The 16,669-nt window shown below is 48.3% G+C and overlaps 1 protein-coding gene across 4 annotated transcripts in view; it reads left to right on the top strand.

Annotated features, from left to right (window-relative positions):
* Positions 1-16,669, top strand: part of Pax5 (paired box 5) — a 184,451-nt gene that overhangs the window by 61,680 nt on the left and 106,102 nt on the right. For all 4 annotated transcript variants that reach the window (XM_060379851.1, XM_021645981.2, XM_060379850.1 and 1 more), the window contains one exon: positions 1,472-1,647. In XM_060379851.1, the coding sequence (XP_060235834.1) occupies positions 1,472-1,647 (176 nt within the window). The remainder of the gene's footprint in view (positions 1-1,471; positions 1,648-16,669) is intronic.

The raw sequence follows: 16,669 nt of genomic DNA, 5'->3' as shown, positions 1-16,669 counted from the left end.
ATTTCAGTGTTTGTTGCTGTTGTTTGTTTTTGAGACAGGGTTTCTCTGGGTAGCCTTGGCTGTCCTGGATAGGCTGGCCACGAACTCACAGAGATCCGCTTGCCTTTGCCTCTCCGAGTGCTGGGATTAAAGGTGTGCACCACCTCACCCGGCTACTTTCTTAACTTACACTTCCGAATAGGCAACACTTTTAGGTTCCGAAACAAGGCCCAGAAGTGTCACATGTACGGTCCATACCATGTTTATCATGTGCAGTATTCTTATTACATTTTACATGATAGAGAATAAGATGTCACCCAGTGTGAGCACACCTGGACACCCGTGAGAACACATGGAGCCGTCTTTTCTTCTTTCACTCACAGCAGCGTGAACCACGCTCAGGATCTTACGCCCCGGCTTGCTTGCACCACAGAACCGTGGTGTGCGTGACTGGCTTTGCATCTTGGTTTGCTTCCTTTTCGCTGCTGCATGGCTTTCCACCGCCCAAGTAATCCCACAGTCCATTCAGCCAGCTCTCGGGCAATAACCTTGGGCTCTTTCCAGCCTTTTGTTGCAAGGACTTTGTGTATCTATCACTTTCCATATCCACGGGCCAGCTAGAAAATACTGTAAAATACTGGCTCAGGGCCAGTGTAGCTGTGATTTTGATAGGCTTTGTGATTTTAGGGTGTGACTAACCTCCTAGGACACCGCTAGAGACTGGTCACAGTGGTGGTGACACATGTGCAGGATGAGGTCATCGACAGGGGAGGTACAGGAGGGGCGGTGACACCCGTGGCTAATCCCCCGAGTCATCCTGAGCTCCAATACTCAGGCAAAAAAAAATGGTTTCATTTCTCTAGGACTGGAATTTTCATCTGTGAAACAGGGAAACCAGCAATATCCTGAGTTGGTTCTTGGTTCCTTTTTTGCTTTTTGTAAATGAAGTTCCTCGGGGCAGGCAGCTTTATAAAGAAGCTTATTCGCCCCGTGGTTCTGGAAGGTCAAACCTGTAGCACCAGCTCAGCCTTGGCGAAGCCTTGTGAAACCGGGCACACACTTGTGTGAAAGAAAGAAAAGAAGAGAGGAGGGGGAGGAAGCCGGAGGAATAGGCACCACCAGACAGAAGGCCAGAGCGAAGGCAGGGACTAGTCTTGTGACCTCCTCCACTAAATCTCTGCTCTTAAAAGTCCCACCACCTCTAAATGATCACTGGCTATCAAACTCTAGCACACAAACACTAGGGGCACATATATGGGGGGGGGGGTCGCTGTGAAAAGTAAGGGAGGTGACAGGAGGGCTTTGCACAGTGCCTGGTGTGTGACTACGGGAGGCTGGCTGTGCCATTTACCAGCGGGTGACCCTGTCCAGGCAGCCCCTGGCCCAAATCCTGTGAGGGGCAGGGTGCTGTCCCTCAGGCCCCCTTCCCACGCTTGGGGTAATACTGGTAGAACAGCCTCCGCTGACCCTTTCTCTCTCGTGCTCATCCAAGGTATCCAGGAGTCTCCAGTGCCAAACGGCCACTCGCTTCCAGGCAGAGACTTCCTCCGGAAGCAGATGCGGGGAGATCTGTTCACACAACAGCAGCTGGAGGTGCTGGACCGTGTGTTTGAGAGGCAGCACTACGCAGACATCTTCACCACCACGGAGCCCATCAAGCCGGAGCAGGTATGCTGCCCGGGACACCTGTCCCCACACCTGCCGCCATGGTGCAGGCCTGAGCCAGCCTCTGGCATGGTGAGGGCGAGGCTCTTCACCGAGTGGATCTTTCATTGCTTTTGGCCAAGGCTGGCTGGTCACCATATCCCACAAGGCCAGGACTAGCTGGGGCACTCTGAGGCTTCTTGCCCTCTGGCTGCTCTGCCACTAATGAATGGCGTGCTTTCCGAGGACTTTTTGGATAGGGGTGTCTGTGATGATCCTCGGGTCACTTCAGGCGGTTTTTATCATCTGTGTCAGTCAGGAACATGACCTAAACATGAAACCACTCTGTGGCTTGGGGTTCACTGCTGTGGAGTATAGGACGGTACCTCACGATGCTTGGCCTATGCTTGATATCACGGGACTGCTTACAGGCGTGGGTATCCCAGGCACGGGGTCAGTCGTCAGAGGGGCCTGCTCTGACAGGTTAGTCTGACACCAGCTGGCCTTAGCGCTTGTGGGCCAGGAAGAGCTCTTGACACCTGAGGTGTGGGCAAGGCCTCCAGGGCCAGGTAGCCTTCTGTCATGGCTCTTCTCTGCGCTGATCCCATAGGAACTGTTAGAGATGGTTTAGCCAGTTTGCTTTTAGATAGGGGAAACTGAGGCTTGTAGAGGCAAAGCGACATGCTCAAGGCTGCTGAGCAAGTGTTCATTTAGCAAACATTGACAATTGTCTAGCATTGGTGAGGCACAGAGCCAGGCTCTATGTGTCCATCAGGGAGCAGACAAGCTTGGGCTTGTCCCGGGAAACCTATAGAAGAATCACAGCTGGGTGCTGGAGATGTCTAAGGTCCTGAGGCCTTAGGTCCTAAGGTTCTAAGGTTCTCAGGTGTGAGAACCTGAGGCAGAGGCTGAGCTGGCTGGGAGGCTGCCATCATAAACAACAAGGGATGTGAGTGTGGAGGGATGGATGTGCCCAGAGGAGTGAACAGCACGGGCAAAGGCCCTGAGGCGAGAGGGAGAGAGGAGGAGCGTAAAGACCCCGTGTGGCCGGGATTCAGGGAACAGGGTGGGAGGTGGTGCTGGAGATCTGAGTCAGGGGGTCCTCTTACATGTCAAATGACATCTCTCCTAACGACATGCATGGGCGCTGGGCAAAGCTGATCCGCTCCAGAGCCTGGGCTTTGGGGAGAAGAGCCGACTTCCATCACAGAGGCTGCTTTCTGCTGCTGAGTCTTTCTGTGAGATAGTAAATGCTGCGTTTGATCTGAGTTGTGTGAGATGGTCCAGTGAATGAGTGACCAAGGGTGCGGGTCCAGGCTCTGTACCTGGTTGCCAACATCTCCATTAAGCCAGTGTGAATGAAACATAGACACTGAGCGCCAGCGAGCCCCTCTGTGTTTCATGGGAGTCTTCCAGAACCCCTAAAGCTGTGTTCCACATAACCCACTTAAGTGCCTGGGAAGGTGGCTCAAGACCCAGCCTCCACTCAGAGGCATCCCAGAGCTGGCCAGGCACCTCCTCACTCACTCAGGTGCTCCCTTGTCCAACACACCTCCTGCACAGGCAGTGGGCCCAGCACAGTGCCAGGCTTGGAGGGGACAGAGGCACGAACCAGGTATCACCTCTGTCAACACCTCTGAGGAGCCTCGGACAAATGAGAAAGTTCTCTGGGTGATGTGGAGTGCTGAGTAGGAGAGCGAGGTGGCACTGGGAGCAGCAACGCTGAGGAGGGAATGCCACATGGGATCTCAAGGACAAGATGGGCTCAGGTAGAGAGAAGGCCCAACAGGGTGGACGTCTGGGCTGCAGGCTCCGGAAGACGCGTTTCTATGGTGTCCTTCAGAACTCTGTGGCCTGGTGTGGGCCTGTCTGCGAGTTCTGAGGCAGGCCTAGCAAAGACAGGCTAATGACTGACTCAGTGTTTTCTGGTTAATCTGCTTCACCTCCCTGTGGCATGCTGTAATGAGGAGAGATGGAAGGTGAGGCTACGAGGCCACCCTGCACACACGCAGGCATTGGACTATGAATGACATACCCCCGTGCCCTGTTCCCAGTCACTATGGACAAATGATGGCTTGAGCAAGGGGCTGCAGCTGGGGAAGGCATGTGCATCAGGGTACATTCCCTGTCGCCTTCTGAGTTCCATCCTGCCCACTGTCTCCTGACTCATGGGCTCCGCCTGTGACCCTTGTGGCACCCCAGAGTGCTATTGTAGTGAGGCTAAGAAGTGGGCTCCTGCGCTGCTGCCCCTAGAGACCTCGTTCATTTGCCAGCAAGGCGAGCCGCCTGAATCTGTGGCTTCGAGGCTTGGCCCAGAGCATGCTGTCACTGGATGACCTCATGAGGAAAATAAAGACCATGTACTGACTGAGGAGCTGGGGACCCTTGATTTGAGCCATGCCTCTGCTCTGGTGAACACCTCGCTTTTTCCTGGACCTCAGTTTCCTTATTTGTATAATCATGATGGACAGTGGCAGCAACTAACAATGACAGCCACCTAACAATAATGACAGGCGTGTCCTCACCTACGAATGAGAACATTCAGCTTCCCAAGGACTTAATGTAGCCCACATTGGACCTTCCCTCTAAGTGTCCTCTAAGCAGGCTGGGTCATACCTGGGAGCCCCTGCATATGGAACTGAGCTTTAAAAGAGACCGTATACCCATTTTCTGACCCAGGATTGTTGAGACTGTGGAACTGGGGACCAACCTCAGGCTCTTCTCTGTCCTCATGTTGTGCAAGATGGTTTCATGGGGCTTTGTGTTCCTGGGGTTCAGAGAGCAATCCTTGGACAGGCTAGCATTCTTCCTAGCCTTCCTCAGACAGTCTGTGGATTATTCCAGGATGTACATGGGCCTGGACGGGTCACCTACCTGATTCCTGGGCACAACGTCATTGTCTTAGTGTCAGGATGGTCCTGAGGTCACTCCTGTGAGCCTGTCCTGCCAAGCTCTACTCCGAGGGTGGCCAGCCCTGCTCAGGCGTGCACAGAGAAACTCAGAAATCTCTTTGCCATGGTGGAAGGGGTTAACGAGGCCCACTCTGGGGCAATGAAACACTTCCTTCTCAGAATGGTTATTGAAAAAGCAATTCTGTTTTCCCTACTTGGGGAGTGAGTAAAAATCACCTCAGCGGAGCAGAAGAGGGGCATAAAAGAGAAACTGCTGATGTGAGTGTGTGTGTCTATATCTGTGTGTGTATGTGTGTGTGCGTGCGCGCGCATGTGCGTAAATGCGCCGTGGAATCTGTTTCGGTAAAACTCGAGTTGATGCTGTCTGTCGCTGTGGTGGGCTCTGGCTCTGGCTCTGGCAGAGGGGGTCCCTCCTCCGGCCACTGAGAGGACGTGGCCGATTGCAGCCTGCTGTATTTACCCTCAGCAGACTATTAACCAACACCAGGCTATTAATCTGGCTTTTGAGCCTTCACTAAAGCCCATAAAAGCTCACAGTTGTCAAATGGAGTTCATTTTAATTTCCTTTCAATCACAGTAAATTATTCAGGTGATAAATCAGCTGGAGCAGCCTCCTGGCTGTAATAGAAACCCTAATTCCTGGCTAATTATCCAGCCCATTGCTGCCAACAGATCAATACGGGTGCAAAATGGAACGGGCCCAGGGCCCTCCCTCCCATTGGGCTAGAGACAGAAAGACAGCTGGGGAAGGGGGACGCGCTGCTGACCTCCTGGGAAGTTCAAAGGTCACAGGGGGTTAAATCGGGAGATGGCCTGTTCCTTGTCTAACAGAAAGCCACCAGAAGGGCCTCCTGCCCTCCTGAGCAGCCTTGCCACTGTATGGTGGCTCTTCTACAGGACAGCAGGCAGATGGGTTTCTAGCTCTGCCTGATCCTATGAGTATCCCATCCCTGGGAAGGGGCTGGTTTGTTGACATCACCCAGCGGCTACCAGGGACCAGATAAAGGTATGGGCACTGTGAGAGAAAATGACGCTCTGGCTTCAGGGGCCTCATTTTTCTCCTTGGTGATGTGTGTCCTACCATGAGGAGGTAGAGGAGGGTAAGAAAGGATAGGAAGACACATGTGCCAAGCCAGAAGAGCAGGAAGGTTCCTGGAGGAGATGCCCTCAGTGATCTGGGCAGATCTGGGCCCGTGGAGATGGTAGCATTGGCTGGAGAGGGTCTTCCGGGCAGCTGGAACAGCACGAGCAAAGGTCTGAAGGAATGCCAGCATGGGGCTGTAATAGTACCTGAGTGACAGGCAGCCAGGGACTCAAATCCCAGGACGGGATATAGAGGTGAGGACTTCCGAGGTTGCTTTGGGATCACAAATCCCAAAGACCCCAGTGCCCTTGCCTCTTGCCCCACCCCTTCTGTGGCATTGGCTCTTTCTTTCTGCAGCCCATTGCCCCACAGGAAGTGCTTGTGGTTTTCTGTCCTTTACAGGACTTTTCACTGTCCTGTGTCCCTTTGCTGCCCCCTAAGCAGCTCTTGCTCTCTCCAACCCACACCCCACAGCGTGGCAATGGCAGGGCTACTTCTGTGTCAAGAGCGTTGCTGACTGTGTCTCTCAGGCTGGCGTATGCAGGTATATAAGCATGCACATGTGTGTGGATACCAGGAACAGCGTGGCAAGTGCTTGGTGGCAGGTGCCATGATGACTACCTCTTTCTTAATGTTGTTCACTCTCTAAGCTGCTGATCACTGGTCTCCTGCATGGACATCAACCTACACCTGGTTATACGTCCATTCCCCTGGTCTGGGCCCACTCTTGTGAGTCAGCCATGGCCCATAAACCCACACCCTCTTGTCTCCCTGTTTGAACTCCGAACTCACAGCGTGTTAACTATTACTGTAGTGTCATGGCCAGTGTGCTTACTGTTCACTACCTGCAATGCCAGATTTCACAGGGAGCCATACTGACACATCTTTCTAGAACCCCACAAGAACCCCATCACCCCTCTGCAAGAAGGCCCCGTGAGACTGGTACAGTGTCTTAGCCACGGGAGCTCAGCAAGCCCGGAGTCAAGGTCAGGTGTGGATACTCAGTCCTTGGCAGGGAGCAGAGGGAATGTCTATGGCCAGACAGGAGTGAGCGGAGGCCTCATTCCCAAGCATGAGGAAAGGGGAGTACAGGACCCCCTCCCCGCGACACACACTGTGTCACTTAACTGTCTTCAGAATGAGACAGTGACAGTGTTCAGTGAGTCTTGCTTTCGAGACCCCTAGAGGTCCCTAGATCACCATCTCTCTCACCTCTGAGAGACACAAGTGTGAAAATGACCTGGGCTCTGGGGACTCGGCCTTCTTGGCGTTGCTGTCTAGACCCTGCCTTGCAAATACCGGCTTGCTCCTGGGAAGCTTTGAAAACATTGTCTAAGCCACGGGGCATTTTTATCTTCCTGCAGATCAGATGCAAGGGTCGCTTCCCCTAAATCATTGTGTCTGTGGAAATTCTTGGGGGATGACCAGGTGAGGTATTATGGTACAAGGGTACACTCCTAGTGATAGCTTGGGGCTGGCCTCTCAGGCCACTGTTTCTGCATTTGTGGTGCTGAACTGGACTAGACCATCCTCGAGATCCATTTAAGCTCCAGCATCCCCCGACTTACTGAAATTAATAGGAATCCATCTCTTATTTTTATTTTGACATGTTTACATTTTACCCCTCCTGTCTATTCTACTCTTTTTGGTGACAGGCGAATTCTGTGTCTGTGGGGTTTAGGATTACAAGAGGGTTGTCACAGAGCTTCCTGCACTTTGCTGGGTCATGCTCTCATTCATTTATTCATTCATTTATCCAGGAAATTTCACAGACATGCCGTGTCAGTGACATGAACCACCTGTGTTACGGTGTGCTGCATAAAGAAATAATGGCGGATACAGCCTGAGGTGCCATGTGAGAACTGACTTGGGCAGAAATGTTTCTCCTCAAAGGATGCTGACCGATATTTGCAATTTAAAAAAGAGAAAAGGTCTGGGGATGTGACTTAGCTAGAGGAGCGCTTGGCTGGCACAAAGCCGTGGATGCAGTCCCCACACCACATGAACTAGGTGTGGTAGTTCCCAGAATCCCAGCACCTCAGAGGTCGAGGTAGGGGCATCAGAAGTTCAGGCATCCTCGGCTATCAGTGAGTCTGAGCCATCCTGGGGCCTGTGAGACCCCAGCTCAAAGAACGAAATACAAATTAACAAGGACAAAATAACCAGCCATTCTTGTCCAACAGCTTGTTTAGTTTTGAAGCCACTCTGGAAGTTTGGCTTAAGAAGTTCAGCATTCACAAAGCTCTTCAAAACCATAAAACCAAACCTTTCCTGGGTTTGTTGTTGTTGTTGTCTTGTTTTTTATGCATAGACTTGATTGTTAAGGAGGTCGGGTCTGCTTCAGGATCCCTTCCTATCTCAAATGATAGGAGCCTGCACCAAGAGCAACAATGAACTGCTTTTGGTGCCTGAGGTTGTGAGACAGATAATTCCTCCGGGACTGAAGCTAAGAGGGGGCCTAGAGCCAGAGCTCCCAGAGCTGATGCCCTGATGGCCCAGGGCACCCATCCTGAGGCATTTCTAGGAAATAAGGCTTGGAGTTTGCTGCAGATTTTGGCAGAGACATGATCTATATGATGTGGGAGTTGGAACCAATAAGCTGGAAGGCCCACACTGTCTGGGAAAAGAGCCACAGGCCAGGCTCACCCTTATCTTGAGAGAAGCCAACTGCATGAAACTCAGAACGGAATAAAAATTTCCAACAAGAAGTTGAAACCTCAAACCTGTGCTATATCCAGGTGTGGGTCTCGTTTCATAGTTTGCGTAAGAAACCCAAGTAAAACTTTAAATTAACTGAACTATGTCAGTGAGATCCGAAGAGATGGCTCAGAGAAGCACATGAAAATACTTTTGTCTTGACCCTTCTATAATCCAGTGTTTACCCCATGCCTACAGAATAAGCCACAGCTGCTAAAAATGATCTCAGAACTTAAAAGATGTAAACCTTGCAAGAAAATGAGAGTGAGTCAGGAGAGAGCCAGAGAATGGAACTCCAAGAACCTAAGATAACAGACAAATTGAAAGAAACTATAAAGTGACTGAAGTGATGACAGAATTGGAAGCCACTATAAAAGACCAAAACATCTTTAAGAAAATGAAACATATTAAAAAAGCACACTTATCAATAAAAATAGTTGGTACCCATTGGAATTAAAAGTTCAATGACAGGGTAAATGCCTGCTAAGAAACAGCTGAATAGAAAATTAATAGTTTAGGAGATAAGAGTTGAGGAACTAGAAACACAGCAGAGAACGTAGAGTGGGAAAAATATCCTAAATATCTGAGTTTATATTAGCTCCCACTTACACACATGCGGGGCTGCAGGTGTAGCTCAGTGGTACAGTGTTTGCCTGAGATGTGAGGAGTCAGCCACCAGCATAAAACACAGACACGCCCTGAACTGTGCAGTGGCATGAGAATGTAATCCCAGCGCTGGGGAGTGGAGACAGGCAGATCTCTGGGGATCACTAGACCAACTTGGGGAGCCCTAAGATCCAGTGAAAGACTGTCTCCCCAAGATGAGGGGGGCGGCATGTGAGGGTTACTTCTGCCCCAGGTCCACCCCACATACAGATGCACACACAGTTATGCACACATACCTGCACGTATCCTGAACCCCCAAGAGACAGTAACTCTTGACTTGAAATTGAATAAACAATCGTTTATCGTTTAAGGGTGTGTCTGCTCCTAAAGAGTGTCATTGAGCTGCCGAACTGTGACTTTGGGAGACATTAGAGGCTTCCAAGTTCATTTCTTTGAGATGGAGTTCAGAAGTTGTCATTCTCGTCTTCATAGCAAAAATAAAGCCGAACACATGGAAAACAAACAGACTTTCTGGACATATCAGAAAACCGAGGTCACAGGGCAAACAGTTGCAGCAAAATCTGAAGAAGCACGAGAAAACAAAGTTAGAGACCCCCACAAGAACACGGAGCCTCACACGGAAGCCCTGCTCACTGCCATTCCGGCTACTCGAGGCATCACCTGTACATTTCAAGACTTCCTTCAGTGTGTCGGGCTGGAGACTGAACCTCAGGACCCTGGCTACAAACACCGTTCTTCTGAGCAATAACCCCTCCACCTCATCTGCACACTTCAACAAAAAATATTAGGCAAGAGAAAAAACAAAAGCAAGAGGAGAGAAAATAGGCCTCACAAGAAGAGCTGCACACAACACTGATTTTGGACACTTTAGAGAGCTTAAAGTAAGTATAATTGATATGTTGTTTGCATGAGTGGAAAAGGTAGGCAGCACGCAAAAACATGTGTGTGCAATAGCAAATGATTGGAAGACTCAAAAGGAAATGCTAGAAATAAAGAGAGGAACAGAAATCTAGACTACCTCTGGTGGGCGTGCCAGTAGGTTGGATGCAGCTTGCCAAAGAATAATCAAGCCTGAAGATGCATCAACAGGAAGCTCCCAAACGGAAATGCAGAGAGAGAAAGGGGAGGAGAAAGAGAGAGGATACTCCTAACTGTGGGGAAATTTAAAGAGGAGCCACAAGTATGTAATGGAAGTGTGAGAAGAGAAAATGAATAAATATTTGAAATAGTAATGGCCAAATATTTTCCAAAATGATTAACCGGAGACTAACCCATAGATGCAGGAATCTCAGAGAACCCCAGCCAGGACAAAATGCAAAATATCTGTGTAGATGCACGTCACCGCCAAATGTCAGAAGGTCAAAGACAAAATCACAAGAGAAATGAGAAAATAGAAACCCGAATGTCTCCAGGCATGGTGATGCGTGCCGTTAATCACGGCACTCAGATCTCTACGAGTTTGAGGCCAGTCTATGCTGTACAGGGAAACCCTGTCTCAAACAAAAAACCAAGTAAAATAGAAATAGGATCCCACCGTGTTATTAGAGGAAGGAAGTAAAGAATTACAGTGCTTTCTGGTTGGAAACTGTGTAAGCAGGGGATGGGGTTTAATACTTAATGCGACGAAAGCTGAAGGACGTGCCTCCTGACAAACCAGCCACACGCCAGTGGATGGCCCAACCCAGGAGCCGAAGTACATAGGCAGCACAATCTGGAGCTAACGGGATAGTAAGAAACAAAACAAAACGAAAGGACGTAAGGCTGAGAGGGTTGGAAAAAGGAAGTAGGTCTGGGAGGAGCTATGGGGAGGAGTGGGGCTTAATGTGATCAAAATACATTATATGAAATTCTCAAAGAATGAATGAAAACAATATTGAAGGGGCTGGAGAGATGGCTTGGAGGTGAAAGAACATTTGTCATTCTTGCACCCCTACGGCGGCTCATAACCCTCTGTAGCTGTGGCTCCAGGGAGTTCGGACGTCCTTTTACGACCTCCGTAGGTCCTGCGCTTCTGTGATACACACAGTGCAGCCAAAATACTCATACACGTGAAATGCAGCCAACAAATCTGAAGACATTAGAAAGGGAAGGTTCGAGTATTTAAGGGAGAGAGAAATTACACAGGTCAGAAACTCAGCTGCACAAAGAAGGTAGCCAGAGAAAGAATGAGGATATAATAAAACTATGTTTTTTTTATTATTATTAATTGGCCTAAAACCACTAGTCTAAATTAACAATAGAAACGTTAGATGGGGTGACTAATATAAATAGACACAGGAAATAAACTGCAACAATGTTCTGGGGGCAGAAGGGGAGAAGTAGGAAATGTACTAACAATGAAGAGAAGTAATGTCATTTTGGAGGTGGACAGCATAATGAATATGCATTACAAATTCCAAAGAGAGTACTGTAATTTTTAAGAACTTTACAACAAGTATAAGCGAGGTGCTAATGGAAGAAACAAAACAGGATCATGGGAAAAGGAATAAAGTGAGAGTTTATTCCTTTTATTAGGGGAATCAAGGGGAATCAAGCAAAGAATGGGTCCACGAAATAGAAAGCTGTAAAGAGCAGCTTTAATTCAGTCCTGTTAAGAATCACCCCAATGTAAGTGATCTGAATGTACCATCAAAAGATGGCAAAAGACAGAGTGTGTAAGAAAAGCCAGTGGACTCAACTGTACATTGCCTACAAGAAGGACACAAAACACAGGACAGAGTAGGTTTTAAGAAGTAAAACAGTAACCAATGCAACGACAAACTAAGAATAATCTAATAGGATTCTTCAATAAGCTATATTGACTGTCCAAAACATGCTACTTTTGGGAGATTTATAAACAAGTAGAAAAAGAGATAATAATGTCAGACAACAATGACAAGGGGATAAATTAAATTACAGTACGCCAACACTCCATACTGCCCAGGTAGAGGCACACGTGTGGGGAACTGGAGGATTCCCACTAATACGTGTTATGTGTGACAGAATGCATGGATTCCAAGCCAGAAGAGACAAAGAGAGATACAGAGAATTCTCAGTAAAAGAAGGAAGAAGGAAAAAGGGAAATGCAAGACAAACTAAAAGTTGGAGATCCTAAAGGCTAGAACTATATGGAAATATTCAAGCTAAAAACTTCCAGATAAGCTGGGCATGGTGGTCATGCCTTTGGAAAGTACTTGGAAGGCAGGCAGACAGACAGATCTCTGAGTTTGAGGCTAGCCTGGTCTACAAAGTGAGTTCCAGGAAAGCCAGGGCTACACAGAGAAACCCTGTCTCAACAACCCCCCCCCCAAAAAAAGGGAAAAAAGAGCTTCCAGATAATAAGATATATAAAATAACCAAAACATATAAACATTTTGTTTATAGAAAACAACTTAAAACAAGGTGCAATAGAAAGAATTTGAATAATGATAGATAATATATAGAGATCAAATCCTGTACTATCTAGACACTATAGACCAGCCAATTCTAGACAGAAAGGTTGCTGATAATATCACTACCAGAGGAAATAAATTCTAAGGTCCCAAACCTCCCCAAAGACAAAGGCATTCTTGATTAACAATAACAGAAACAATTCCTAGGAAGATAGCAGAGCAATCTGAATTTCTACACTCTTAACCTCAGAGTCTCAAATACCAGAAGCAAAAATCGCTAGTGAATAATCCCATGCTATCTTGCAAAAATTTAGAAATCCGAAGAAGAGCTCATGCTGACAAAATGCTGGCAGGGATGTTTGTAAGAGTGCCTGGAGAGGTGGCTCAGAGGTTAAGCGCACTGGCTGCTCTTCCAGAGATCCTGAGTTCAATTCCCAGCAACATGGTGGTTCACAACAGTCTACAATGTGATCTGTTGCCCTCTTCTGGGGTGCAGGTGTACATGCAGACAGAACATTGTATACATAATAAATAAAAGAACCTAAGGCCTCTATGTTTGCCAGGTGTGGTGGCACACACCTTTAATTCCAGCAGAGGCAGTCGGATCACTCTCAGAGAGCAGAACCACAGAGTCTTGAAATACACAAGGAGGGTGCATGAGGAGACAGCTTACAAGACCCCAGGTGGGACAGCAAGTCTGAGCAATTCCAGACACTCATGCTAGAGACCCTGTTCTCTGACCACAGTGCAATAAAATGAAAAACGCACAGTCCAAAGAAAATATATTTGAAGATTCAAAACAAGTTCTAGTGACATGGCTTAGTGGATAAAGGTGCTTAAAGCTTGATGACATGAATTTGATCTTGGGTACCCATGTGGTGGAAGAACAGAACTGATTTCTACAGGTTTTTCTGCTTTCCAGCTGTGTGTCATGACACTCAATACTCACACATGCATGTTCACACACGCACACTAAGTGCAATTACTTTTTTTTTTTGGAAAGGAAACAAACAAAACAAGGCATTCCTTCCTATATGTGAGAGCCCTTAGTTTGTTTTAATTTGCTCAAAATAACAACAAAAACAAACCCAGAAACACCCCAAGGTAAACTTCCTGGGGGGGAAAATGTGTCAAAAAATTTAAATCTCAGTGAAAAAACACAAAAGATGAGAGCATCTAGCTGTGCTCCTACTCCATAGCTGAGCTGTGAAGCCAAAGCCGCACCTTAGGGAGGATCGTGACCTTGAAAACATTTGTCAAATCCCTTCACCTTTTGACCTGCATGTCTGTGCTTGCACCATGTGTGTGCAGTGCTCTCAGAGGCCGGCAGATGGTAGGATGTCCCCTGAAGCTGGAGTTATAGATAGTTGCGAGCTGCCATGTGGATGCCGAGAACAAGCCTTGGTCCTCTGCAGTAGGATCTGGTGTTCGTAACTGCTGAACTAGCTCCACAGCCCTGGATGCATGCATTTTTCCCCCCAGGGTAAAAGTCTAATGATTAAGTACTCATCTCAGAAAATTAGAAAAAGGCAAAACAGAAGGCACACAATAAATTGCAAAATAATTGCAAACAAAAAGTTGGTAATAAAACGGAAGGGCTCTTCTCCTGCTCCTCCACCTAACCCGCCAGCTTCTCTACCCAAAACTTGTCTTTCAAGGAACTGAAGCTGTCTGGCCTGGAGAAAAGAAAACCTAATGGCTACTGAAGGTGTGGTCTGACTGAGGAGGGGCAGAACCAGGGCCTCAGGAGAAATCAGGGAAGAGCAACTCCTGTCTTCCATCTTGGGGAAGAGATGGATTTGTTAGTCATCCCTGCGTTCTGGGCTGAGGACCATCAGCCTGGTGTTCATGCATTTCTCTTAGATGAAACTGGGGTCTGTGACCTCAGGGCTTGGGATATGAGAGGTGGATCAGGCCATGGCCAGGAAACTGGAGCATGTGGCTCTAGAGCAGTTTCTCAGGGAAGTTAGGGGCAGGTGAACCCGAAGTGGGAGGTGTGGAGAAAGCTGGGGTTGTCAGGTGTGTGAGCAGTGTGGAAGATTGACCCGGTTGGTGAGTGAGGACCTAAGGAGATGCTACATCAGACAGCGATGTGGAGTAGCAATAGCATGGATGAGGCGCTGAGAGGCAAGGAGCCTGCAGACCCCAGCCTTGCTCAGCTCCGGAGACAGAAAGGAGGGCTTCGTCCCCTCCGAGAGGATGCCTAACAACCAATGCTTTCACCTCAGTTTCCTCATCTCTAAGACAGGGACAACAACAATACCTTTGTCAAAGGCGCTGCATTGATTGAGACGAGCAGAAACAGGACTTAGCAGGGTCACTCTAGGCCCTAGCATCTAAGAAAAGGCACCAGAAATCCCAACAGGTAGGGCAGGGTGGGGCGGGATCAGGCGGTCAGAGTGCCTAGAACTGGGGTGAAGAGAAGCACTGGTCAGAGGTGCCATCTGCCTGCGGTGGTAGAGCCTTTGTGCTGCTGAGTGGATGGAGTTTTCCCTTCCCCAGGCTTTCTCCACTTTTACTGGCTACAGATTACACAGGCAAATGAACTCAGGCTTCTAGAAGAAGTCCTGTTAAAGCAATCAAAATGGCAATTTGTATCACTTTTAGGACTCCTGCCAGAGGAGTTAAAAAAAAAAAAATGCTTTGTAGTAAATTATTAACTCGGGTTGACGACACAAGGAGATCGCAAACGAGCTCACTCCTGCTTTCTCTTTGGAGAGACGGGACTTGACACGAGTCGGATTTTCCTCAAAGGGAGAGAGGAGGTATTACAAACTCAGACACGGGATTCTGAGAGCCTAGCCAGCAAGGCTTGGAATATCCCTCCTAGAGGAAGGGAGGGAGCGTGTCCCCAGAGACACTTGTCACTGTCACTCACGTTCAGGGTGCACTGCACTGCCTACATGGCAGGGCCCTGAGGAGAAGCTCCAGATCAGCCTCGTGTTGGAATCTAACCCTGCACTCAGGAGACACTCGGATGTTACTGATCCATTTTCTGACACCCTCCGAGAATGTCTGGACGATGCAGATGGGCTCCTGCCTGCTCCAGCCTCCCATCTGGGGGACTGCTCAGAGTGGTGGGGAGGACAGTGAGCAAGGGGAGGACACACAGAAAGAAAAGGGAAAGAGGACGAATGACAAAAATAGCACAGAAAGATGTGTGCTCTGTCTGGAGAAGGGGGGTAGGTTCCCAGTGTCCAGAGTATTCTGGAAAGCCTGATTTACTTATGTACACTTGTTCAGTGCACTGTATTTGATTTACCCGTGTGTTCACACACATGCCTACACATAATTAAATGTTATATGTGTGTATGTGTAATCTGGACGATGCACGCAGTTAATTATTTTGCACATTCTGATTTAACCCTGTAATGAACCCTTTCAGGAAGGTATTTTCATCTTTTAGCTTCAGTACTTACTGCTTCTGGATATTGAGTGTAACTTGGTGACCCCTGAGGCCGCATCTGGATCTTCTGTGGCTTCGCTATGAGGCATTCTTTTAGGAACAGGCATATTCACTTATCTGGATGCGTTTGTGATGGCGTCTGGGTGCCAAATTACAGACTATGGGATGTCTGGAGAACGCCTTCCTTGTTGTTTGTGTCTTTGGCAGCATGGGAGACTCCCTGAATGGTTGGGGGGGAAGTACTTCTCATTCTCCTTACGAACTGAGGGAGAAGCTCAGTGGTGGGGTGAGGGCTAGGTATGTATGAAGCACCAACATAAAATAAAATAAGCAAAAGTGAAAGAAAGGCCAGCACAGATGTTCGGGATTCGGGGAAAGTGACCACTGCGTTGCTGCCCTGGCTGACTTACCATTGTGTATTGTTCTGAGGCCCAGGTGCTAAGCACAGAAGTGGGCCATGGGTTCTCAGGGTCTGTCGCAGACCTGCCTAGTGATAAAGAACTTGCTTCAAGTGTCACCTGGGGTGTGTCCCAGCTACTAGAAAATTCCATATAACCTGCTATGATTTTTTTTTTTTACCCACAGAGGTCCTTGGGATCAGTGCCTGGCTTTCTCTTCCATTCCCTAATAGTCAGAGCATCGTACCAATACTCCAGGGGCAAAAATGACCTTGGCAGATGATCCCACGTTTTCTGGGCTGGTTAGCTAGCAGAAGATAATATGGAGAAATGAACACTGGTCTTTAGATCCAGTACTAGGGTAGATTTGGAGTGATTATTTCTAGAGTTTTCAACCGAGTGAGTCTGGAACAGGTTCTGGATTGCTGTAAGGAAGCTTGTTTTTCTAGAATTACCATGGACAGCTTGGATTTCTCTAGATTCCTGGCTTGCTCCAGGAGCTATTCCTTGGCTTTAAAAAATCAGGCGGCCCACCTGCACTCCTGCACTCT

The sequence above is a fragment of the Meriones unguiculatus genome, chromosome 3 (assembly GCF_030254825.1).
Source record: "Meriones unguiculatus strain TT.TT164.6M chromosome 3, Bangor_MerUng_6.1, whole genome shotgun sequence".
NCBI classification, from domain to species: Eukaryota; Metazoa; Chordata; class Mammalia; order Rodentia; family Muridae; genus Meriones; species Meriones unguiculatus.
The sequence above is the reverse complement of the archived record's forward strand: the minus strand, read 5'-3'. Positions and strand labels throughout refer to the sequence as shown.